The sequence below is a fragment of the Cebidichthys violaceus genome, unplaced genomic scaffold (assembly GCF_023349555.1).
Source record: "Cebidichthys violaceus isolate CVI_PGR_0920_01 unplaced genomic scaffold, fCebVio1.0.p SCAF_53, whole genome shotgun sequence".
Classification (NCBI taxonomy): domain Eukaryota; kingdom Metazoa; phylum Chordata; class Actinopteri; order Perciformes; family Stichaeidae; genus Cebidichthys; species Cebidichthys violaceus.
Window position 1 is genome coordinate 903,078 of NW_027176739.1, and position 26,490 is coordinate 929,567.

At 36.2% G+C, this 26,490-nt stretch overlaps 2 protein-coding genes across 5 annotated transcripts in view; both read right to left on the reverse strand.

Moving 5' to 3' along the window:
• Positions 1 to 589: 589 nt before the first annotated feature.
• On the reverse strand, positions 590 to 8,345 carry dub (duboraya). Of its 2 annotated transcripts, none has more exons than XM_068731730.1 (7): positions 8,240 to 8,345; positions 5,226 to 5,315; positions 3,289 to 3,360; positions 3,060 to 3,128; positions 2,553 to 2,804; positions 1,840 to 2,217; positions 590 to 1,233 (listed from the first exon to the last, which is right to left on the reverse strand). In XM_068731730.1, exons 1-7 carry the CDS (start codon positions 8,243 to 8,245, stop codon positions 1,204 to 1,206), a joined length of 897 nt encoding a protein of 298 aa, XP_068587831.1. In that variant the 5' UTR covers positions 8,246 to 8,345; the 3' UTR covers positions 590 to 1,203. The 2 variants fall into 2 exon arrangements, with proteins under 2 accessions (XP_068587831.1, XP_068587830.1); XM_068731729.1 differs by having other exon boundaries at positions 3,060 to 3,131.
• A 2,858-nt stretch (positions 8,346 to 11,203) lies between these two features.
• The window catches only part of stim1b (stromal interaction molecule 1b), a 29,867-nt gene continuing 14,580 nt past the window's right edge, over positions 11,204 to 26,490 (reverse strand). For 2 of the 3 annotated variants that reach the window (XM_068731742.1, XM_068731741.1), the window contains exons 11-14: positions 25,749 to 25,984; positions 15,582 to 15,668; positions 13,939 to 14,002; positions 11,204 to 12,938 (exon numbers count right to left, since the gene is read on the reverse strand). In XM_068731742.1, the coding sequence (XP_068587843.1) occupies positions 12,500 to 12,938; positions 13,939 to 14,002; positions 15,582 to 15,668; positions 25,749 to 25,984 (826 nt within the window). In that variant the 3' untranslated portion in view covers positions 11,204 to 12,499. The remainder of the gene's footprint in view (positions 12,939 to 13,938; positions 14,003 to 15,581; positions 15,669 to 25,748; positions 25,985 to 26,490) is intronic. The other variant, XM_068731743.1, reaches the window with a different exon arrangement.

Genomic DNA, 26,490 nt, shown 5'->3' on the forward strand with positions numbered 1-26,490 from the left:
TTGAATCTCTTTGTGTTCGTTTTAGTCTCTTTGTGGACATTTTTTTGTTTTTGGTGTTTGTTTTCAGTCTTCTTGTGGTTGTTTTGCATCTCTTTGTGTTTGTCTCTTTGTAGTTGGATCTTTGTAGTTAGGTCTATGTGTTTGGGTCTTTGTTGCTGTTTGAGTCTTTTTGTGTTTGTTTTGAGTCTTTTTGTGATGATTTAGCTTCTCTTTGTCTGTTTGAGGTTGTTTTGCATCCCTTTTGAGTCTCTCTTTGTCATCAGGTCTTTGTTTGTTTTAAATGTTTGTGGTGGTTTTGAGTATCTGTGTGTGTTTTGAGTCATTTTGTGGTAATTTTTTGTCTTTTCACATGTCTAGAGTTAAACATCTTTAAACTGCTTTACTTGTATTTTACTGAATATTTCTATATCATATATCATATAATACATATTCATCATATTTCAGAAGTAAATTTAGCATGTTTTACATCACTTTATCTGACAATTACTTTTAAGATTTTGCAAACCAAACATGATGTTCTCACTGAAGTAGACATTTGAATACTTCTTCAGTATAAAACACAGAACATAAACACAAAGATAAACATGAATGTAGCAAAAATATGCATTTTAATATCAGTTCCAAACTTAAAGGCACAATGTGACGCCCACACAGAATTTAGAGTTAAAGTACCCGCTCTGTGTCTTTGTACAGTTTTAAAATAATAAAAAACTTCCATGGTTGGTTGTTTATGAATGTTTGGAATGAAGGCTTTAACTGAACGAACACACAAACAAAAGGATTTCAAGACAAGCATGTATCTTATTGTGACACTTTTGTTGAACAATTCAAAATAAACGGGCACACGACATCATCATCATCATCATCATCATCATCATCATCATCAGTAGTCACAGCTCTGGAAGCGCCAAATATCAAGAAAACATTTTATAAAAAGGAACAAATCCAGCATTGCAGTGTAAAAAAAGCTTTCAGTCGAGGATTAGTAAAAACAAATTCACGTCAATCGTTTTCAGGAGGTTTTTTTAAATTCCTAAAATACATCAGTGATTCTTTAAAAAGATAAACTTGTGAATCCACAAGTCGGTCACTTTTTCTTGCTTTCGTCTTCACCACAGAGATGACGGAGTTTCATAAATATTCATTCTCACGCTGTCCAGACTTTCAGCTGCTGCAGGGTTTCCCTCCCAGACTCCCAGGGGCTCATCGGGCTGAACTCTGACTCGTCGTCTCCTGTGGGACAAAGAAAAGAAAACGCTTTAACCTGCAATAACTGGATTTGTTTTTATCCACAGAAACGAGCTGTGAACTCAACATCATCTTTTAAGTTGTTTCTGTAGACGGAGCTCGAATTCACAAATACGTGAAACATCTTCTGATATAAAAGAAATACATAAAATATATATACATATATATTATATATATATATATATATATATAAATATACATAAAAGACTCTGCAGTCCAGTTGAATACATTTAACAACAATAATAACCACATTATGTGCAATATTACTTCCATTGTATTCACCTTTTCTAGTTTAGTTTTTGGTGCTAGTATCACTTCTAATACACTTCATATTTTTACTCTTGTATTTGATCTTTGTTCCATTTTACTATTTGTATTTTAGTAGAATGTTTTACTTTATTTATTTACCTTTCTCTTACTGGTGCCAGTGTTACTTCCTTTACATTTAATAATCCTTATTCTACTGTTTATATGTTTATCATTTATTCTATTGTTTCTATCTTTGATCAAACTCTGGTGCAATAATTTCCTTCTGGATTAATAATATTTTGTCTTATTTTAGACTATATTGTATTCTTTCTGTAGAATCACCTCTTTCTGTTCCTCGTCTTTGCTGTTTGTCTTTTCTTCAGTTGAATCTTCTGTCTGTTTTTTTTCACAGTTTTCCTCCTCTTCCTCCTCCTTTCTTCCTGATGAAGATCCTCCTTCCTTTGATCTTTCCTTCTTCTTCTCGTCTTCTCCTCTGGTCTCGACGTTTATCTCTGACTCGTCTTCTTTGTGAGATTTGTCTGTTTTGTCCTCTTTCCCCTCGTCTGTTTCACCTCCTCCTCCTCCTGTTGTTGTTGTTGTTTTGTCCTCTGCTTCAGTCGTTTCCTCTCCCTCGATGGCGACACCGACATCGTCTCCACTGCTGGACTTCCTGTGGAGGCGGGACGGAGGGCGTCGCCAGATGGAGTGGCGAGCTCGGCCCTGCAGAGGGAACCAATGGGAGCGGAGGCAGACGGGTGAGGTCGTTATATTCTCTGGACAACGATAACGTTACCGCTTTTAGCTTTAGAAGATTTTCAATTGGTAGAAATGGATTCAATTCCTCAAACAGTAATTCGATTAAAAGGTTTAAAGCCCTGTTGTTGGTAATAACGCCAAATAAACAACTTCTAATGTGAATTAATGTGATTAAATATCTGCTGTTAGGTTCTCCAAATAACAGATAATGAAACAATGGACACAGACATGAAGTGGACCAATGAAAACGCTGGATTTGACGGACTCAGGTGGAACATCCCTTTAACTCTCTGACAGACCTTGATGCTGGTGTTCGACAGGATGGATCCCTCCTCCACTGTGGGAGGGGCTTCAAAGGAGGCGGGGCCTTCCTCCTCAGTCCACGGAGAGGTGGCGTTGAGCGGGCTAGCGAGCGGCGGCAGCGTGGACGAAAAAACCCCAAAAACCGGGGCGGAGCTGGGGGAGGGCGGGGTGAAGGTGGGAGGCAGCAGCTTGAAGCCGGGGCTCTTTGGAGAGGGCAGCAGGGTCGTGGGAGAGAGAGCGAGGTTGGCCTTCAGAGAGAGAGAGAGAGAGAGAGAGAGAGAGAGAGAGACAGAGAGAGAGAGAGAGAGAGAGACAGAGAGAGAGAGAGAGAGAGAGAGAGAGAGAGAGAGACAGAGAGAGAGAGAGAGAGAGAGAGAGAGAGAGAGACAGAGAGAGAGAGAGAGAGAGAGAGACAGAGAGAGAGAGAGAGAGAGAGAGAGTGACATCAGAGTGCAGCTCTCCATCCACACCAACAGAGAGCAGCAGAAACCAGATTAACTCACCTGGAGCTTCTCGATCAGAGCAGAGTTCCTCTTGGCTTTGGCAGGTAGAGGTGAGGTGACACCTGGTGGCTGCTGACACACACACACACACACACACACACACACACACACACACACACACATTTCTGTTGTCGAACTCTCATGGTGGTCATTAAAGTGGACCTACAGTCGTGGACAGATTTACATATGATTGTGTGTTGATATCAAAGGTTCCATGTCTCTCTCTCACCTCCTGGTCGTCTCCGGTGGTTTTGGGGAGCTGTAAAGAGCGAGGAGGTCTTCGTCTGACCGGCTTCTCCTGCTACACAAACAATCATTAGTGCAGTTGTGTTAAAACAGTATTACTTACAGCAGACTAATGGCTTCTAAATATCTACTCCAGTAATTAGTGTTGATTCAGTTTTAGTGCTGGGATCAAAGGTTCATGTTAGTTTTAGTCAACATAATCCTTTTTATTTTTCAGACATTTTCATTTATTTGTTTTGGAAAGCAGTCTTTACAGTAGATACTTATTATAAAGACAGTCTACATGTCAGAGACCACAGAGTCAGGAGGAGGTCGGCCTGTTGGTATGGATGGATTATTGAAAACATTCCTTGGAAAAAGTAAATCAAAAGACCACAAAGAGACACAACCTGACCACAAAGAGACACAACGCAACCACAAAGAGACACAACGCAACCACAAAGAGACGCAACAAGACCACAAAGAGACACAACCTGACCACAAAGAGACACAACCTGACCACAAAGACGCAACACAACCACAAAGAGACACAACGCAACCACAAAGAGACACAACCAGACCACAAAGAGACACAACCTGACCACTAAGAGACACAACGCAACCACAAAGAGACGCAACCTGACCACAAAGAGACGCAACGCAACCACAAAGAGACACAACAAGACCACAAAGAGACACAACCTGACCACAAAGAGACACAACCTGACCACAAAGACGCAACACAACCACAAAGAGACACAACGCAACCACAAAGAGACACAACCTGACCACAAAGAGACACAACCTGACTACTAAGAGACGCAACGCAACCACAAAGAGACGCAACCAGACCACAAAGAGACACAACCTGACCACTAAGAGACACAACGCAACCACAAAGAGACGCAACCTGACCACAAAGAGACGCAACGCGACCACAAAGAGACACTAAATTACCAAAAATGACACTCTTCTGGTTAATTACTAAGATATCTTCAGTTAGATTTATTTGGATTGTGAACACTGGACAGCTACATGTATGTATGTATCCTCATGAAATATGCATCTTCTACTGAAATAGATTTCACATGTTTTCAATAATTAACGTCTCGTGTCTGAGCTGCAGGGAATCATAAGACATCATGGAACAGAAAAATACCAGATTGTTCTTTTCCAAAAAGAGACATTTGATTCTGAAACAGTCACTTGTGTTGAAACACACACAAAACGCTCTTCCTGACCCATTTCCTGTTTCTCTTCTTCTTCTGCAGCACACTGACACGTGGCTGAGACGTTTTATCACAATATTACAAAGTAAACAACAACGTCAAACATACAAAAACACAATATATACATCTAAATAAATCGTCTGATTTACTTCAAATGGATCCACTGTGTAATTTAAACCGTTGCTGTGTCTTTAATGTTTCATTCCAGTGTTACTTCACTTTACATGTTGGTGCATTCAAGGACGCTCCGACACCTCAGTTTTCACAGACAGATTTGATATGTCACAGCAGGACGTCAGGGGTGGGTTTAGAATCATTTGAATTCTTGTCCATTTTGAGTCCCTTTGTGGTCGTTGGTGTCTCTTTGTTGTTGTCTTTTCTCTCTTTGTAGTCGTTATGTTTCTTTGTCTCTTGTCTTTTTCTCTATTTGCAGTCGTGTTATCTCTCCTTGTTGTTTTGTGTCTTTTTGTAGTTGTGTTCTTGTGTGTTTGTCTCTTTGTAGTCATGTTCCTTGTAGTCTTTTCTAAACTATTTGTATTCTATTGAGTCTCTTTGTAGTCATGTTGTCTCTCCTTGTGGACGTTTTGAGGATCACGAGTGTCTCTTTAAGTGGTTTTGCGTCTCTTTAGAGTAGTTGTCTTGACTATTTATTTTTGAGGACTCTGTCTGACGTGTCTACACGTCTTTGCTGATGCACAGACATTAAACTCACCGTTTCATTGCCAGCGGCATCCTGTGGACGAGACGAGCCTTTGAATCTTCCTGCAAGTTCTGCCACCGAGCGCCGGGACAGAGCCTCCTCCTGAGGGAAGGAGAGGAGATGCGAGGTAAACACTGACGAGACTCATTTCATGAACTAAAGATCTCAGATGTTCAGCAGACTCCTCTAGGTGCAGTGTGTAATTTCACATGAGCATTTCTGAGCTGCTATTTTCATTTCATTATATCGTGTACAGTTTTTCTCCATTTTATTCGTGATACATTATTAAAGATCTAAAAGGTAGAACTACACAAAGCAGAAACCTTCACGAGTTTAAAAATGTGTTAAATTATGTAAATCAAGTTGTTTAACAACTGAGAAAACAGAGCAGCAGTTTCCATGATATACAATATGTTCTCTTCAAACTACAAAATAGCAATGCATGCTGGGAAATCTGCTCACACACTGATCAAGTTTCTTTCAAAACTAATTACTCATTCATCAACAATTCATCCAATAAGAAGATTTTAAATCAGGTGAACTGATGTTTCCAAGCAGAGTAAAGTCAGACATTTTAATTTAATGTTTACATTAAGTTAATTAAATAAAGGATTAAACGCGTGTACTATTACTCCCAATGCTGCTGCTCCTCATGCTCTAGTACTTTTACTACTAGTGCTACTACGACTACTACTCTTGCTGCAGGTTACTTCCTGCCTGAGGTGGCGTGTCGGCAGCGCTGTGACCATGTCGAGAAAGGAAACGTAAGTGTTATCATCAGGAAGGCAGCCGCTCAAGTTTTCTGACCCGTTTCATTGAACAAGTAGCTCCGATGCTAACGGCTGCTGAAACCAGAACGTCTCAGTTTGGCATAAATGGTGGTACAACCGTAATATCTCCTTTTAGCATTTCTGTTTCTACGCCTGTTTAATAAAACACATACAACATGTACATCAGACAGAGTAAGAGTTGTTGGGAATGTTTTTTGATTGAGCTAGGCTAGCAACGCGGCGGCGGAGACTCTAAGATACTTAAAACAGCCTCAGGGTGAGTCTGTGTCAACACAAAATCTGAAAACAACCACAGAGAGAGGCATGATGCATGACGGCTACAAAGATACTCAAAACCAAGAAGAGACGCAGAGTGACTACAAACGTACTCAAAATGACCACTAAGCGTCTACAAAGACACACGGAGACGAGAAACAACCACAAAGAGACACACAGGTTGTTAGCATAGCTCGCTGTCCCTGCTGCTACTTCTACTGTTTATTTCTACTACTTCTACTACTGCTGATGCTACAGCCTGCTGGTAGCTGCTCGGTAGACACCGTCATGATCCCTCACTGGCTTCCCTCCAATGAAAACTGTAACAAGTAAATCAGACAGAAGAGCTGAAAACAGAAAATATCAACAACTTCAGTCCCAAACTGTTGCGTCAGTGTGAACATGAGGACAGTACAAGTCTATTAACGGATTCACACACACACACACACACACACACACACACACACACACACTCAGCTGTTGACGTGATGTTGATCCACGTCCATTTCAGCTGAAGGTCTCACATTGCTGACATTCAACAGATAATGTAATCACATCGCCTGGGGGACAGACACAGACACACACACACACACACACACACACACAGACACACAGACACACACACACACACACACACACACACACACACACAGGGCCGTACTCATTCTTGCCACAGTGTGTAGTCACCCGATGGCAGAAACTGAAGAAAAAACAACCGTTAAACCACTTCCTCTTTCTGTGTGTGTGTGTGTAGGTGTAGGTGTGTGTGTGTGTGTGTGTGTGTGTGTGTGTGTGTGTGTGTGTGTGTGTGTGTGTGTGTGAGTGTGAGTGTGTACTCATTCCAGTTCATTTCAAGATTTTTTTTTAGCTTTTAGATTTAATATTATGAATAATGGATATGTTTAACAGCTGATGATGATGATGATGATGATGATGATGATGATGATGATGATGAGGGTGTTGTCGTCTCATTGACAGTAAAACAAAGTAACCGAGTGATCCAACTTCAAAGGCTCTGAGTACTTCATCACTGGAGGTGAGTAGAAATGATTTGTGGGTGAAAGGTCACTCGAGTTCAACTGTAATGAGTGAATCCACTTATTGTTTAAATTCATTGAAATGAGTTTGTAGCTCAAATAGACTCTAAACAGAATGAATACATCCACACACGTGTGTTCATGACGTCACCACAGACTCTAATGTGCTGTCAGTGACCTGCAGTAACCTCTCAGTGACACACACACACACACACACACACACACACACACACACACACACACACACACACACACAGTTATATTACTTTAATAAAACTCCAGATAAAAAACACAAACCTCACACAAGTTAAAATAAGTTTCATTGATGTCTTTTTCGGTCTTAAAAAATGAGGGAAAATAACTGAATTATCATATTTATAAACTTCACAAATGAAAAAGATAAACTATAACTTTTAAATCTTTCCGCTAAAATACGTTCGCTGACTCGTTTTCACATTTCCTGCGTGGGATCGTTCTCAACAACGAGAGAAATGTCCTCCGATCCACAAATATGTGGTGCGTTCAAAGTGCCGCTGGAAAGCTCCGACATCCGGCTTTCGACGGGGTCGGGGTGGAATTTAAGAGAGCGAAAAACGATATCTTCTCATAACTCTTAATATCTCATCAACACGCTGAGCTGTTTGTGTGCTTGTGAGCGGAAAGAACACGACATGAAGCGTGACAATGGAGGTTTTTTTATTTTTGTGTACTATTTATATTAATATTTTACGTTCGGTAAAATCAGCACTTTCACAACACACAACTGTTGCAATTCATTAAACTGCAAAATGTTACATTTATGCACAAATACAACTAGAATAAAGAGACTAAGTGACCTGACAACAGAAACTCTAACCTGCAGCTTTATTTAACATATCACTAAACAACAAACAACAAACAACAAACAACAAACAGCACCAGAGAAACATGAGAAGAAGTTTACCTCCATCCTGCTCGTCGTCTCTCGGCTGCCTCCTTTATGACGAGGACGTGTGAAAGAGAGAGAGAGAGGGTGTGAGAGAGAGCGAGAGAGAGAGAGACAGAGAGACAGAGAGAGAGAGAGAGAGAGAGAGAGAGAGAGAGAGAGATGGCCTGCAGGTTAAATATAGAAGCAGAGTCACTACAGACACACATAGAGAGAGAGAGAGAGAGAGAGAGAGAGAGAGAGAGAGAGCGCTCATGTTCAGTCACGTGATCATTTCTTCTTCTACATGTTGATTAACAACATTTGATTTGTGTTCAAACCGCCACAGAAAATACAGGAAGTTGGTGCGAGCGGTAAACGATGAACACAACGTAGTAAATCACCACAGTGAACCCTCGTTCACACAAACACTGTTTATCAGAAGAGGACGTAGTCATGGTGACGTCTCTCGTTGGTTTGTGGACGTTTTTGAAGCCTCGAGTTCAGCGTTTTGGACGTCGCCATCTTGTTTTTTTTTTGCAACCAGTGAACAGGAAGTGACCATATCTGGACTGAGGAGGAGTGACGTAGAGACGTCGTATACGTCTCTGGTAGAGACCTGTCAATCACTGTGTAGCCCCGCCCCTAAATCATCCCCTCTTTATGGTGTGTTTGACTCTAAATGGAGCATAATGTACTAAATGAACATCATGCTGTATTGAAGAAGACTGTAAACTAGAGATTGAGACCATAAACTCATGTTTACAATGTTTACTGAGGGAATAATAATATCACGTTTTACGTCTGCAGGTTGAAAGACATCAACCTAAAATCTGGTGGATAGGTTTTAAAAATGTGTGTATTAAAATGCACCAAAATTCAGAAGTCTCAAATTCAAAATTCTTCCAGAATGCAATGCAGCTGTTTTATCTCTAATAAGACAAAAAGCCTTTTCATCAACAGCAGAATTAACGTCTCCAGCGCCTCCCTTTCAGCTTTTTATCACACCTTTCGGGTGTTTCTGTTATTTTGTCCACCCCCTGTCGGTGTGGGCGGTCTATCGCTTCACCAGTTGGAGTGTTGAGGAACCTGCAGGCTGTTGTTGCTCTGCAGGAAGTCTCCTCCGCTCTAAAGGGAAGTTGAGTGACTCAACTTTCATTTCTCCTTTTGTGTTTCTTCACTTCTAAAGAGTTTGAACCAGCGCATCACTGAAACCAACAACTCTGGTGAATTTGAGGGCCGAAGAACAAGAAGAACAAGAAGAACACACCACAACTGAATGAGGTTGTGAGTGGTGGACTCGGTGCACAGCAACATTCTGGGATGTGAAACCGTTTTTAAAGTCACCGGTTTGTGTGGAAATGACGTCAGGCGTGTGTCGGTTTATCTTCTGACCAATCGGTGTTGGCGGTTCGTCCTCTGAGCAGAGACACAGGGCGCGGTTGAAGGGGAGGAGTTATGAAGGAGGGAAACCATATAAGGGGAAATTAATACGACAGGAAATGTGACCAGAAAGACGTTACGCAACATCACAGCTTCTGACGACACGTGTACAAAAATAAATATTAATTATGAAATACAAACCGACACGACTGCAGTGACATAAAGATCTGAGACATTTTTTATATTTGACCAAACGTGTGTTCATAACAGAGGTTTACAGTCAGACTTGAGACTTAAATTATTACTTCTAGTGATTAGTGATTGAAATTAGGATCGTTAAGTCTGACGCAGGAGTTTTCTCAGGATTCATTTACTTGATTTTGGACTTTTTGGTCAAGTCTTGAACTTGACTTGTGACTCATTGACTTGGGACTTGAGACTTTTTAGGGTTAACTGGGAACTTGACTTGGTGCTTATTACTCTTAAATTGTGTGCGTTGACTCAGGACTGGGGACTTGACTCGGGCACTTGTTGGTCTTGACTTGGGACTTGTTGTCTTCACTCAGGGTTTGCTTGGCTTCATTTGCAACTTATTGGTCTTCACTTGAGACTTGACTTGGGTGTCATTGGTTTTGACTAGGGATTTTACTCAGACACTTGTTGGTCTTGACTTGGGACATGACTTGGGACTCATTGGACTTGACTTGGGACTTGACTTGGCTGTCATTGGTTTTGACTAGGGATTTGACTTGGGGCTTGTCTTTACTTGTGGGACTTGTTGTTCTTAACTCAGAACTTGTTGGTCTTAACTTGTAGAACTTGATGGTCTTAAATTGTGCGACTTGTTGGTCTTAAATTGTGGGACTTGTTGGTCTTAACTCTAGACCTGTTGGTTACAACATGTGGGACTTGTTGGTCTTAACTTGTGGGACTTGTTGGTCTTAATTTGTAGGACTTGTTGGTCTCAACTTGTGGGACTTGTTGGTCTTAATTTGTAGGACTTGTTGGTCTTAAATTGTGCGACTTGTTGGTCTTAAATTGTGGGACTTGTTGGTCTTAACTCTAGACCTGTTGGTTATAACATGTGGGACTTTTGGTCTTAACTCTGGACTTGTTGGTCTTGACTTGGGAATTCATAACGGGGACTTGTTTTTTTCATGCATGTTGGTGTGTTTTTGTTGGGGAGTTTCCCTGTAACCTTTATTTTGAAGGAGCACTAAACCTCTTCATGTACTTTTCTTTACATTTACTAATGCTCAGGTTAGATTACCAGATGATCAGTTCTTTTAAACGTACAACAGACCAGAACTGAGCCCTCTGTGTTGCTTCTCCTCCTGTTGTCTCAGTGGCTCTGTGCTGCCACCTGCTGGTTGACCATCTGCCTCCTTCTGGAAGATTTCCCGAGCAGCTGACAGGTCAGTGAACCTACCGGTCAACAGAGAGCACAACGAGGCTATTTGAGAGTATATAATGACATCACTTCTCAAGCAATATTAAGTCATCTGAAATTATTAGTATTTTAAATGCAGAAACATCAAACTTTGTCTCCAGCTGTTTCTTAAACAGTTCATACAGACAGAAAATCCACCACAGAAGAAGAAAAGAGCCAAAATGAACATCGACAGTCTTCAAAAGGTTCTTTATTGCAGATTCTTTAAAGATTTATAAATAAAAACACTTTTTGAATAATGTTCCTGCAGTAAACACATGTGAGTTCAGTTTAAGGGGCATCTGGTGACAGGACTTCTGGGTAATGGAGTCCTCACGTAGCAGATCCCAACTGATCCCATCTGACAGACAACCGGTTTCTTTAAATAATCTTTGTTCAGAGTAAACAAAGTTAAAGTGAAGCTTCACATCCTGCCTCAGACAAAACACACACACACACACACACACACACACACACACACACACACAGAGTGAGTGGTGAACGTAACATTGTCATTTTAAATATTTATACTTTAGTTTTAGTACAGACACCAAGTCGATCGACTAAACGTTGAGTCTGAAATTGACAAAATGATGAATTCAACAAGTCAACAAGACTACGATTCTAACGAGATATTTTTGTTGTTGGATTTTGAATTTTATGGTAAAACTGACACCATTCACCAAAATAAAAGCCCTTCAACTGCGGAAACTCAATACAATCATTAAACTCCACTCGGATATATACACATGAACCAAAAGAGACGTTTACAGAAGACCGTGTGAGTTCCCATCATGCATCTGATGAGCATGAACTGACGAGGGAGACGTCGTATACGTCTCTGGTAGAGACCTGTCAATCACAGTGTAGCCCCGCCCCTAAATCATCCCCTGCTTCATGGTGTGTTTGACTCTAAATGGAGCATAATGTACTAAATGAACATCATGCTGTATTGAAGAAGACTGTAAACTAGAGATTGAGACCATAAACTCATGTTTACAATGTTTACTGAGGGAATAAATCAAGAGAGAAGTAGAGTCATTTTAGACTAGACTTCTATACAACCAGAGGAGTCGCCCCCTGGTGGACACTAGAGAGAATGCAGCTTTAACACTTTTTAGAACCGGAGGTTGTCTCCTGGTATGAATCGGTCCTCAGTACCCCACAATGCACTGCACACCGTCACTAAGAGTCCCATGTTTCAACGTTCAGAACCTTCAGGGGCTGTATGAAAAAAAGGGAAAATGTTCTACTCTTTACGGCGTTCTTGTTCTTCTTCTTTGGTTTTTGTCGCTGTAGGACTTCCGGGCATTGTGAGGTTTGTCCTGTGTCATACTTTTTTGTCTCGTTAGTCCAAATTGGATCTTGTCAGTTTAAGCGGAGAGAAGAAGAAATTGGCAGCATAGTTTAATAAGAAGCGTCTGAGTGACGCGTTGGCGACAGTTTGGTTTCAGTAGCAGATAAAAAGCCGGCTCCTCGTGAGACGTTCAGTGGCGTCCCTGCTTCTTCTTAAAGATCTTATTTAAAGCGTTTCTCCTCCGGCCGCCGGACGACTCGCTCTCGTCTCCTCCGTCCTCCACGGGGCTCCTCCTGGCCGGGAGATGGAGGCCGCCCGTCGGGCCAGACGAGGCGGAGGACGAGACGGCGGCCGGGCCGGCGCCGCCGTCGGACCTGATGAAGAGGGAGTGGGTGGAGCTCGAGGAGGCGAGGGTGGCGGCGGCGTTGGCGGCGGCGCCCCCCCCCCGGGGGCTGCCCCTCAGCTCCCCGAGGCTTGAGCTCTTCTCCAGGCCTCCGACCCCGGAGCCCTGACCCTGCAGGGGGTGGAGCCTGGATGAAAGGAGGAAGGGCTTGGAGCCGTGCGAGCCTCGTGATTCGCCGTGAGAGAGAGGGAGGGAGGAGTCAGAGTCCGAGCGGTTCATGATGTCCCTGAGTGAGACGGAGAGAGAAGCACATTACGTCATATAAACTAGTTTTACCACAATACGAACACGATATCAAACTATAAAGAGAAATAATTGAACTAGAAGATGGAAGTATGATGTTAAGGATAGATCAAATACAGAAACGTTAGGAGGAAGAACAGCGAGCAAGAGGAAAAGAGATACTTCGTTCTTATTTGATCTAACAATATAAGATAGTGAATCAAGATTTTTATTATAGTTACAGGACTGTTCAACAAATTACTTATTATCCTGAAAACTCTAAATCCTAAAAACTCGTAAACTCTAAATCCGAAAAACTTGTGAATTCTAAATCCTGAAAACTCGTAAATTCTAAATCCTGAAAACTCTTAAACTCTAATTTCTGAAAATTGCTCTAACTTCTGACCTGCTCGTAAATTTCCCCTTTAAATCTTAGAAATGAAAAACAATGACGAATCTTACAAATTCTTAATCTCTTCGTTTGACAAGTCCTGATCAAATCTGTGTGTCCGAATGTTTTATCAATGAGGCCCACTGTTTGTATTTATTTGTTTTCTGTCTTGTTAGTTTATTCGGTATCTTTGGAAAAAGTCTGTGCAGAAGGAAAATACCCAAAGCTGCCGGAGCGACAGCGCTGCTGATGGGCCGTCGCAGCGCCCCCTGCAGGCGGGAGGCTGGAAGCCGCCTCTGCAGAATGGAGGCAAGAAGACCGGAAGAGCAGAGCAGAAAAATGAGCGGCGCCATCAGTGTAGGCAGAAGAAGAAGAGGAGGAGGAGGAGTTGTCGTTCGGAGGAGGAGGACATAATGAGAGGACAGGGGGGTGAGGAGGAGCGACGGGGCCTATAGAGGGGTGAGAAAGGGAGGAGGAGAGAGACGGAGAAGGCAGAGGGAGGAACTCTAGCTGGCCAATAGAGAGGCTGCGATTCTGCCGGCCGCTGGGAGGGCGGGGCGATGTGATCAAGCCACGCCCCTCTGGTTGAGGTAAGCCCCGCCCTTCAACCAACCTCTGAGAGCTGAACGTCAGAGCGGGGTCTCCTATCCTCTGTCGCAGGGGCATCAGACTCTGAGCTGTGGGACAAAGAGGCAGAGGAGGAGTTGTTTTATTTTGAAAACCGGAACCACAAGTTCAGACAACGAAGAAAATACTTCATGAAACTGAAGAGTGACATGTGCAAAAGCTGAAATTAAAATATATATATATATATATATATATATATATATATATATACAAAAAAAATATTGTGTGCTTTTAGCTGCTGCAGACCTGTAAGTGGATGTTAGTGGAAAGAGGGAAAGCAGGTAAACGGTTGTTAAAATAGTGTTGAGTTTTCCAGGTCTTCAGAGGGTGAAAAGGTGAGAAGAAGAGATTCTTCTTCTTCTTGATCTGACCAGATGGAGGGAGGAAGGTGGAGGAAGAGGAGGGTGAAGCTGCACAGGTGAGGAGGCGTTCACATGGACACCTGCTGTCCGTTATAATCGCAGACATTTGATTGACTTTATTTTGGTTTCTCACGTTAGCTAAATGGCTAACGTGAGTCATCTAAACTGCATGATAGCCAGCATCTGTAGGTAACAAGCTAATGTTGAGGCATGCTGTTCTGTTATTTTCATACAATTTCCTAATTTTACCATAAAAAACGTATGAAAATTAAGATCAAATTTCAGTCTCTACTCTTGAATCTCTGATGGTTGTTTTTATCTGTAGATGTGAAATGAGGGTTCCCACAGTCATAAACCAACATATTTATTGGTGGGATTGTTGGGTCAAATTTAAGGATTTTTTTGCTATTTATTCTTATTGAATGTATCAAATGATCCAGTTCTTTATTGTTGTTTTCTGAATTTTTTTGTTTTCCTGTGCAAGGGTTGAGCAATAGAAAAAAACAAGAAAAATATAGTAATAAAGTGGCATAAAAATAATTGTACAAAAGAACTATCCAATTTTAAAATACCTTAAAATATTCAATGGAAAACGATTTTAATGTAGCTTAAAATAGCACACGAAATGTATGAAAGTACTTTAGCTGTTCACAGTTTAACAGCTTAATATTTATATTTTTCTGATCAAGTTCAATCATAGAAATTGATATTATAACTCATTATAAAACTACATTTAACCGGGCAATGCAATAGTACCTCCAATAAATTATAAATTGTATTCTGTTATTAATATAACTTGTTTCTAAGATGTAGTTGGTTTTTAATAAATTTACTCTTTTCACATTTTTCCATATATTTCACTAATGTTTGAATTTTTGTTATCATACATTTCAGACATTTATCAGTCTTTTGTCAAATATTTTTATAATGTATTTCTGATAATTTTGTTATATTTTTCGGACATTTTATTATGTTTTTCTCATATTTCTCGCAAATCTTTTAACATATTTTAATATACATTTTTTATATTTTTCGAATATTATTTTTTCTCATATTTTTCTCACAATATTTCTTGCGATTGTAAGTGATGAGAATATAACGTCTCAATTAAAAAAATAAGATTTTACTGTTATTTAATTGTAAATTAACTGTGGGAACCCTGGCAGAGTTGGGGGGAGGGGGGGGGTGCTCGTCAAGCGTACAGAGGTATGAACCAATCAGAGAGGAGAGGGGAAGGAGGGGGGGGGCGAAGGAGGGAGGGGCCAACCAGAGTGTTTCCATGGTGACTGGGTGTCTGCGATGCCACTCAGGGGCCACAGGTCACTCACTCGCCGGTCCATCTGCCATGCTGCGTCTGGAGGGAACCAATCAGGAGAGAGAGAGGCCGAGAAAAGAGGAACCAATCAGAGGAGGGGGCGGAGACTGTGAGCGGACCACAGGTGAGCTGAGAGACGACGAGGTCGGGTAAAGGTGTTTCATTATTTTTATTTTTTTTGATATTTTCAAATCTCTTGCAAAGTTTGTCCCTCATGAGCCGCTGTAGGAAGTGATTAGTGGGGCTTTCAGGGGATTTAAAGGACAATTAGTCATTTTTAATCACTTCAATGTCCGAATTAATCTCTACAGTGTTTTTACATGCAGACTACTTAAAGACGTAAATATCTTCAGACTTCAGTAGAAGTTCCTCTTATAAAAACATTAAAAACTAGTGTTGAAGAGTCAAGAATCAGCTGCTTTATAGATGTTTTTCTTCTTTCCTTCAATAATAAATATTGATTGAAGAGGTTTAAACTGTGATGAGTTCAGCTGATATTCCAGTAGAAGCTCTAGACTAACCTTCTATTTCTTTTGTGCAGTCTGAAGAAGAGCTTTGATAAAGTTAAGTCCAGCTTGTTCTAGGATGCTTTTATTGTGAAACTCTTGACACTGAAACAGCAAGTTGTTCCTGTTTAAATCTAAGCTTCCAGCTGATTTCTTCTCTTCTGATTCAACTACTGATCAGAGGATCTTTGTCTCTTTTTTTTCTCCATCTACTAAACTAAATAACATCTATTAGTAAAGAGACTTTCTTCAAAATAAAAGCACCATTTAGATACATAGAGTCGTCCTGTTACACATTTGAATCAAGCTTTCTGGCAACAGATTACTAACTGTTCAACAATAACGTAGATATTTGAGCGGTCTTTAAGATTAACGTCTTTAGTAGGAACAAGTTTGAAAAATATACGTCTACTATAATTCCAAACAAAAAAGGAAATATTAAGAAACGTCAAATAAAATTACAAAAGCAGAAAAAACATATTTAGGAGGTCATATTAGATGTATAATTATTATCTGGTGGTACTTTATACTTCTCATACTGTCAACAAAAATATGTTGTGCGTCTCTCAATACTCAGAGAAGAGAGATTTGTTACGACATACTATACTCTGACTTTTTTATGAAAAAATTAAAACATACTATACTCTGACTTTTTTATGAAAAAATTAAAACATGCTATACTATGACTTTTTTATGAAAAAATTAAAACATGCTATACTCTGACTTTTTTATGAAAAAATTAAAACATGCTATACTATGACTTTTTTATGAAAAAATTAAAACATGCTATACTATGACTTTTTTATGAAAAAAAATAACAATATACTATACTCTGACTTTTTTATGAAAAAAATAACAAGATACGATACTATGACTTTTTATGAAAAAAATAACAACATGCTATACTATGACTTTTTTATGAAAAAAATAACAAGATACGATACTATGACTTTTTATGAAAAAAATAACAACATGCTATACTATGACTTTTTATGAAAAAAATAACAACATGCTATACTATGACTTTTTAGTAAAAAAATTACGACAAACTAAACTATGACTTTTTTATGAAAAAAATAACAAGATGCTATACTCTGACTTTTTTCGACATGTTATACTATGACTTTTTATGACATTCTATACTATGATTTTTTTGACATGTTATACTATGACTTTTTATGACATTTTATACTATGATTTTTTTGACATGTTATACTATGCCTTTTTTCGACACGCTATACGATAACGTTTTTCGACATGGTAAACCATTACTTTTTATGACATGCTATACTATGACTTTAGTAAAAAAATTACGACAAACTAAACTATGACTTTTTTATGAAAAAATTATGACATGCTATATTAGGACTTTTTTATGAAAAAATGACGACATGCTCTATTATGACTTTTTTATGAAAAAATGACGACATGCTATACTATGACTTTTTAGTAAAAAAATTACGACAAACTAAACTATGACCTTTTTATGAAAAAATTACGACATGCTATATTATGACTTTTTTTATGAAAGAATTACGACATACTATGACTTTTTATGACATTCTATACTATGACTTTTTATGGTATGATATACTATGACTTTTTATGACATGTTATACTATGACTTTTTTCGACATGCTATACTATGACTTTTTATGGTATGATATACTATGACTTTTTATGACATGTTATACTATGACTTTTTTCGACATGCTATACTATGACTTTTTATGACAAACTATACTATGACTTTTTAGTAAAAAAATGACGACAAACTAAACTATGACTTTTTTATGAAAAAATGACGACATACTATACTATGACTTTTTTATGAAAAAATGACGACATGCTATACTATGACTTTTTAATAAAAAAATGACGAAATGCTATATTATGACTTTTTTATGAAAGAATTACGACATACTATACTATGACTTTTTAGTAAAAAATGACGACAAACTAAACTATGACCTTTTTATGAAAAAATGACGACATGCTATACTATGACTTTTTTATGAAAAAATGACGACATACTATACGATGACTTTTTTATGAAAAAATGACGACATACTATACGATGACTTTTTTATGAAAAAATGACGACATGCTATACTATGACTTTTTTATGAAAAAATGACGACATACTATACTATGACTTTTTTCGACATGTTATACTATGACATTTTTCGACATGCTATACTATGACTTTTATCGACATGCTATACTATGACTTTTTAGTAAAAAAATGACGACAAACTAAACTATGACTTTTTTATGAAAAAATGACGACATGTTATACGATGACTTTTTTATGAAAAAATGACGACATACTATATTATGACTTTTTTATGAAAAAATGACGACATGCTATACTATGACTTTTTTATGAAAAAATGACGACATGCTATACTATGACTTTTTATGACAAACTATACTCTGACTTTTTAGTAAAAAAATGACGACAAACTAAACTGACTTTTTTATGAAAAAATGACGACGTACTAAACTATGACTTTTTATGAAAAAATTACGACATACTATACTATGACTTTTTTATGAAAAAATGACGACATGCTATACTATGACTTTTTAATAAAAAAATGACGACATACTATACTATGACTTTTTTATGAAAAAATGACGACATGCTATACTATGACGTTTTAATAAAAAAATGACGACATGCTATACTATGACTTTTTTATTAAAAATGACGACATACTATACTATGACTTTTTTATTAAAAATGACGACATACTATACTATGACTTTTTTATGAAAAAATGACGACATGCTATACTATGACTTTTTAATGAAAAAATGACAACATGCTATACTATGACTTTTTTATGAAAAAATGACGACATGCTATACTATGACTTTTTAGTAAAAAAATTACGACAAACTAAACTATGACTTTTTTATGAAAAAATGACGACATACTATACTATAACTTTTTTATGAAAAAATGACGACATGCTCTATTATGAGTTTTTCATGAAAAAATGACAACATGCTATACTATGACTTTTTATGAAAAAATTACGACATGCTCTATTATGACTTTTTTATGAAAAAATGACGACATACTATATTATGACTTTTTTATGAAAAAATGACGACATACTATATTATGACTATTTTATGAAAAAATGACGACATGCTATATTATGACTTTTTTATGAAAGAATTACGACATACTATACTCTGACTTTTTTCGACATGCTATACTATGACTTTTTATGACAAACTATACTATGACTTTTTAGTAAAAAAATGACGACAAACTAAACTGACTTTTTTATGAAAAAATGACGACATACTATACTATGACTTTTTTATGAAAAAATGACAACATGCAATACTATGACTTTTTTATGAAAAAAATGACGACATGCTCTATTATGACTTTTTTATGAAAAAGTGACGACATACTATACTATGACTTTTTAGTAAAAAAATGACGACAAACTATACTATGACCTTTTTATGAAAAAATGACGACATACTATACTCTGACTTTTTTCGACATGCTATGGTATGACTTTTTATGACATACTATACTCTGACTTTTTTCGACATGCTATACTATGACTTTTTATGACAAACTATACTATGACTTTTTAGTAAAAAAATGACGACAAACTAAACTGACTTTTTTATGAAAAAATGACGACATACTATACTATGACTTTTTTATGAAAAAATGACAACATGCAATACTATGACTTTTTTATGAAAAAAATGACGACATGCTCTATTATGACTTTTTTATGAAAAAGTGACGACATACTATACTATGACTTTTTAGTAAAAAAATGACGACAAACTATACTATGACCTTTTTATGAAAAAATGACGACATACTATACTCTGACTTTTTTCGACATGCTATGGTATGACTTTTTATGACATTCTATACTATGACTTTTTTCGACATGCTATACCCTGACTTTTTAGTAAAAAAATGACGACAAACTAAACTGACTTTTTTATGAAAAAATGACGACATGCTATATTAGGACTTTTTTATGAAAAAAATGACGACATGCTATACTATGACCTTTTTATGAAAAAATTACGACAAACTATACTATGACCTTTTTATGAAAAAATTACAACATGCTATACTATGACTTTTTAATAAAAAAATGACGACATGCTATACTATGACTTTTTTATTAAAAATGACGACATACTATACTATGACTTTTTAATAAAAAAATGACGACATGCTATACTATGACTTTTTTATTAAAAATTAACGACATGCTATACTATGACTTTTTTATTAAAAATGACGACATACTATACTATGACTTTTTCATGAAAAATGACGACATGCTATACTATGACTTTTTTATGAAAAAATTACGACGTGCTATACTATGACTTTTTTATGAAAAAATGACGACATACTATACTATGACTTTTTAATAAAAAAATGACGACATGCTATACTATGACTTTTTAATAAAAAAATGACGACATGCTATACTATGACTTTTTAATAAAAAAATGACGACATGCTATACTATGACTTTTTTATTAAAAATTAACGACATGCTATACTATGACTTTTTTATTAAAAATGACGACATACTATACTATGACTTTTTCATGAAAAATGACGACATGCTATACTATGACTTTTTTATGAAAAAATGACGACGTGCTATACTATGACTTTTTTATGAAAAAATGACGACGTGCTACACTATGACTTTTTTATGAAAAAATTACGACATGCTACACTATGACTTTTTTATGAAAAAATTACAACATACTATACGATGACTTTTTTATGAAAAAATGACGACATACTATACTATGACTTTTTTATGAAAAAAATAACAAGATGTTATACTATGACTTTTTTCGACATGCTATACTATGACTTTTTTCGACATGCTATACTCTGACTTTTTTCGACATGTTATACTATGACTTTTTATGACATTCTATGCTATGATTTTTTATGACATGTTATTCTATGACTTTTTATGACATGCTATACTATGACTTTTATCGACATACTATACTATGACTTTTTTCGACATGTTATACTATGACTTTTTTCGACATGCTATACTATGACTTTTTTCGACATGCTATACTATGACTTTTTTCGACATGCTATACTATGACTTTTTAGTAAAAAAATTACGACAAACTAAACTATGACTTTTTTATGAAAAAATGACGACATACTATACTATGACTTTTTCATGAAAAAATGACAACATACTATACTATGACTTTTTTATGAAAAAATGACGACATACTATACTATGACTTTTTTATGAAAAAATGACGACATACTATACTGTGACTTTTTTATGAAAAAATGACGACATGCTATACTATGACTTTTTTATTAAAAAATGACGACATGCTATATTATTACTTTTTTATGGAAAAAAACGACATACTGTAATATGACTTTTTAATTTTTTTCTCTCTCTCATGTTCCTAACAGGTGTCAGTCAGTTGATTGGGTTCCACCTGTGGGGGGGCGGTCGCGCTGCTCAAGGGATTGCACCACCTGCAGGCTGGCCAATCGGCAGAGGAGGAGCCAAAGATAAAAGCAGGATGACTCCTGCTTTTCGGCTGGTCTTCACATATTGTTTTCTGTCGATGCTGAGAGTTGGACTTTATGTTAGTGCTTGTAGTGAGAGGTTGTGACAGTAGGTGAGTCTGTGGTTCCCTGAACATTGACAAACACAGAGTTGAGTTTCTGTGTCTAGATACACGAGGCTTATTGGTCGGTGCCCCATCTGTATTTGGTTTTGGTTGAGTACTGTTAGATAAGCATAGAGCAGCCATTTTGTTTGTTTGATTTCAGAGGTTAGGTAGTTAAGTCAAGCTTTGTTATATTGCTTTCAATTGTTTGGCACGACTACTCCTGTCCCATCCTCTCCCACTCTGTGGTAAGACTCACTCATGTTGAACTGTTGGTGAGTAAAATAAATATTGTTTATTGTTCATTGCCTGTTTGTGTATCATTTGGGTTGGTTTGTGTTAGTCCCTAACCCTCCCCTGGACCAATGGATAAGAGACATAACAACGACATAATATAATATGACTTTTTTATGACAAAATGACGACGTGCTATATTATGACTTTTTTATAAAAAAATGATGACATGGTTTTTTATGAAAAAATTAACAACATGCTATACTATGACTTTTCTGAAAAAATTAACAACATACTATACTATGACTTTTTTAGGAAAAAATTAACAACATGCTATACTATGACTTTTTATGACATTCTATACTATGACTTTTTATGACATGCTACACTATGACTTTTTATGACATGTTATACATTACTTTTTTTGACATGTTATACTATGACTTTTTATGAAAAAATTAACAACATGTTATACTATCACTTTTTTATGAAAAAATTAACATGTTAATGCTGACTTTTCTATGAAAAAAATTAAAAACATTCTATACTATGACTTTTTATGACATGTTATACATTATTTTTTTGACATGTTATACTATGACTTTTTTCGACATACTATACTATGACTTTTTTTGACATACTATACTATGACTTTTTTTGACATGTTATACTTTGACTTTTTTCGACATGTTATACTATGACTTTTCTCGACATACTATACTATGACTTTTTATGACATGCTATTCTATGAGTTTTTAAGACATGTTATACTATGACTTTTTTTGACATGCTGTACTATGACTTTTTTTGACATGCTGTACTATGACTTTTTTTGACATGCTATACTATGACTTTTTTTGACATGCTATACTATGACTTTTTATGACATACTATACTATGACTTTTTTCGACATGCTATACTATGACTTTTTTCGACATGTAATACTATGACTTTTTTCGATATGCTATACTATGGCTTTTTTCGACAAACTATACTATGACTTTTTCGACATGCTATACTATGACTTTTTATGACAAACTATACGATGACTTTTTATGACATGTTATACTATGACTTTTTTCAACATACTATACTATAACTTTTTTCGACATGTTATACTATGACTTTTTTCAACATACTATACTATAACTTTTTTCGACATGTTATACTATGACTTTTTATGAAAAAATTAACAACATGCTATACTATGACTTTTTTATGAAAAAATGAACAACATGCTATACTATGACTTTTTTATGAAGAAATTAACAATGACTTTTTTATGAAAAAATTAACAACATGCTATACTATGACTTTTTATGAAAAAATTAACATACTATACTATGACTTTTTATGAAAAAATGAACAACATGCTATACTATGACTTTTTTTATGAAGAAATTAACAATGACTTTTTTATGAAAAAATTAACAACATGCTATACTCTGACTTTTTTATGAAAAAATTAACATACTATACTATGACTTTTTATGAAAAAAATAACATGCTATACTATGGCTTTTTATGAAAAAATTAACAACATGCTATACTCTGACTTTTTTATAAAAAAATTAACAACATTCTATACTATGACTTTTTATGACATGCTGTACTATGACTTTTTTGACATACTATATTATGACTTTTTTTGACATGTTATACTATGACTTTTTTCGATATGCCATACTATCATTTTTTGACATGCTATACTATGACTTTTTTTGACATGCTATACTATGACTTTTTTGACATGCTATACTATGACTTTTTTGACATGCTATACTATGACTTTTTTGACATGCTATACTATGACTTTTTTCAACATGTTATACAATGACTTTTTTCGACATGCTATACTATGACTTTTTTCGACATGTAATACTATGACTTTTTTCGATATGCTATACTATGGCTTTTTTCGACAAATTATACTATGGCTTTTTTCGACAAATTATACTATGACTTTTTCGACATGCTATACTATGACTTTTTATGACAAACTATACGATGACTTTTTATGACATGTTATACTATGACTTTTTTCAACATACTATACTATAACTTTTTTCGACATGTTATACTATGACTTTTTTCAACATACTATACTATAACTTTTTTCGACATGTTATACTATGACTTTTTATGAAAAAATTAACAACATGCTATACTATGACTTTTTTATGAAAAAATGAACAACATGCTATACTATGACTTTTTTATGAAGAAATTAACAATGACTTTTTTATGAAAAAATTAACAACATGCTATACTATTAACAACATACTATACTATGACTTTTTTTATGAAAAAATTAACAACATACTATACTATGACTTTTTTTATGAAAAAATTAACAACATGCTATACTATGACTTTTTATGAAAAAATGAACAACATGCTATACTATGACTTTTTATGAAAAAATTAACATACTATACTATGACTTTTTATGAAAAAATGAACAACATGCTAAACTATGACTTTTATGAAAAAATGAACATGCTATACTCTGACTTTTTTATGAAAAAATTAACAACATACTATACTATGACTTTTTATGAAAAAAATAACATGCTATACTATGGCTTTTTATGAAAAAATTAACAACATGCTATACTCTGACTTTTTTATAAAAAAATTAACAACATTCTATACTATGACTTTTTATGACATGCTGTACTATGACTTTTTTGACATACTATATTATGACTTTTTTTGACATGTTATACTATGACTTTTTTCGACATGCCATACTATCATTTTTTGACATGCTATACTATGACTTTTTTTGACATGCTATACTATGACTTTTTTGACATGCTATACTATGACTTTTTTGACATGCTATACTATGACTTTTTTGACATGCTATACTATGACTTTTTTCGACATGTTATACAATGACTTTTTTCGACATGCTATACTATGACTTTTTTCGACATGCTATACTATGACTTTTTTCGACATGCTATACTATGACTTTTTTCGACATGTAATACTATGACTTTTTTCGATATGCTATACTATGGCTTTTTTCGACAAACTATACTATGACTTTTTCGACATGCTATACTATGACTTTTTATGACATGTTATACTATGACTTTTTTCAACATACTATACTATAACTTTTTTCGACATGTTATACTATGACTTTTTTCAACATACTATACTATAACTTTTTTCGACATGTTATACTATGACTTTTTATGAAAAAATTAACAACATGCTATACTATGACTTTTTTATGAAAAAATGAACAACATGCTATACTATGACTTTTTTATGAAGAAATTAACAATGACTTTTTTATGAAAAAATTAACAACATGCTATACTATTAACAACATACTATACTATGACTTTTTTATGAAAAAATTAACAACATACTATACTATGACTTTTTTTATGAAAAAATTAACAACATGCTATACTATGACTTTTTTATGAAACAACATGCTATACTATGACTTTTTATAAAAAAATGAACATGCTGTACTATGACTTTTTATAAAAGAATTAACAACATACTATACTATGACTTTTTATGAAAAAATTAACAACATGCTATACTATGACTTTTCTATGAAAAAAAGAAAACACATCTATATCCACTCACACATTAGTACTCATACGTACACATTTACAAATACAACCATGCATACGTTAAACATACTTCTCATAGACTCAGACTTACACTGCAGCGTCCCAGGAGACAGGATGTCCTCGTCCATGTCGTCGAGGTCGTCAGAGAGCAGGAGGTGCTGAGGCGTCGGAGGTCTCAGGCCGAGGAAGGACGGGTCCAGGTTGAGGGCGGCGGCCAGCGCTCCAAGACCCGGATTGTTGACCAGACAGAAGCCCGTCAAACACTCGATCTGCTGCCAGCGGTGGAGCTTCTCCCGCAGGGCCGCCGTCACCTCAGCCAGGGCCTGTCTGGGGGGGGGGGGGGGAATAACGTTATAATTTACATTCAGCCAGTACTCATGTTCACTGAGCAGAGCCTGAAGGCATCATAATGTAACTGAAGTGAATCTCCGTTGGTTAGCCGTTAGCGGTGCTGCTAACGTTACTAGCCTTTCTCCTGTTGGTTAGCCGTTAGCGGTGCTGCTAATGTTACTAGCTCTCCTCCTGTTGGTCTAAACACTGATTGGTTGTTTACAATGAAACATGATCAGAGATCAGAGACTAGAATCACAACAAATGCTGATTTTGGGGCAAGTGGAATGCCTCATTACATTTATTAGGGAACGATATTCACTATAAATTTGATGTCATATCAGCAGTAATGCTTTCTAGTTGCCAATCCCTGATCATTCTACATTTTGAGCAACAAATCCGTTGATATCGTTAAGCAAGAGCTAATGTTAGCTGGTTAACGTTAGCTAGCTGGTACCTGCTATATAACGGAGCTAACAGCATAGCAACATCTGGTATAACTA

What these genes read in the sequence shown, in the direction of transcription:
- dub (XM_068731729.1), bottom strand. An exon ending in CTCTGATCGAGAAGCTCCAG is followed by an intron (nt 2,805 to 3,059) that starts GTGAGTTAATCT and finishes CTCTCTCTGAAG; the next exon opens with GCCAACCTCGCTCTCTCTCC. An exon ending in AAGACGAGGAACAGAAAGAG is followed by an intron (nt 1,234 to 1,839) that starts GTGATTCTACAG and finishes TTTGTCCCACAG; the next exon opens with GAGACGACGAGTCAGAGTTC.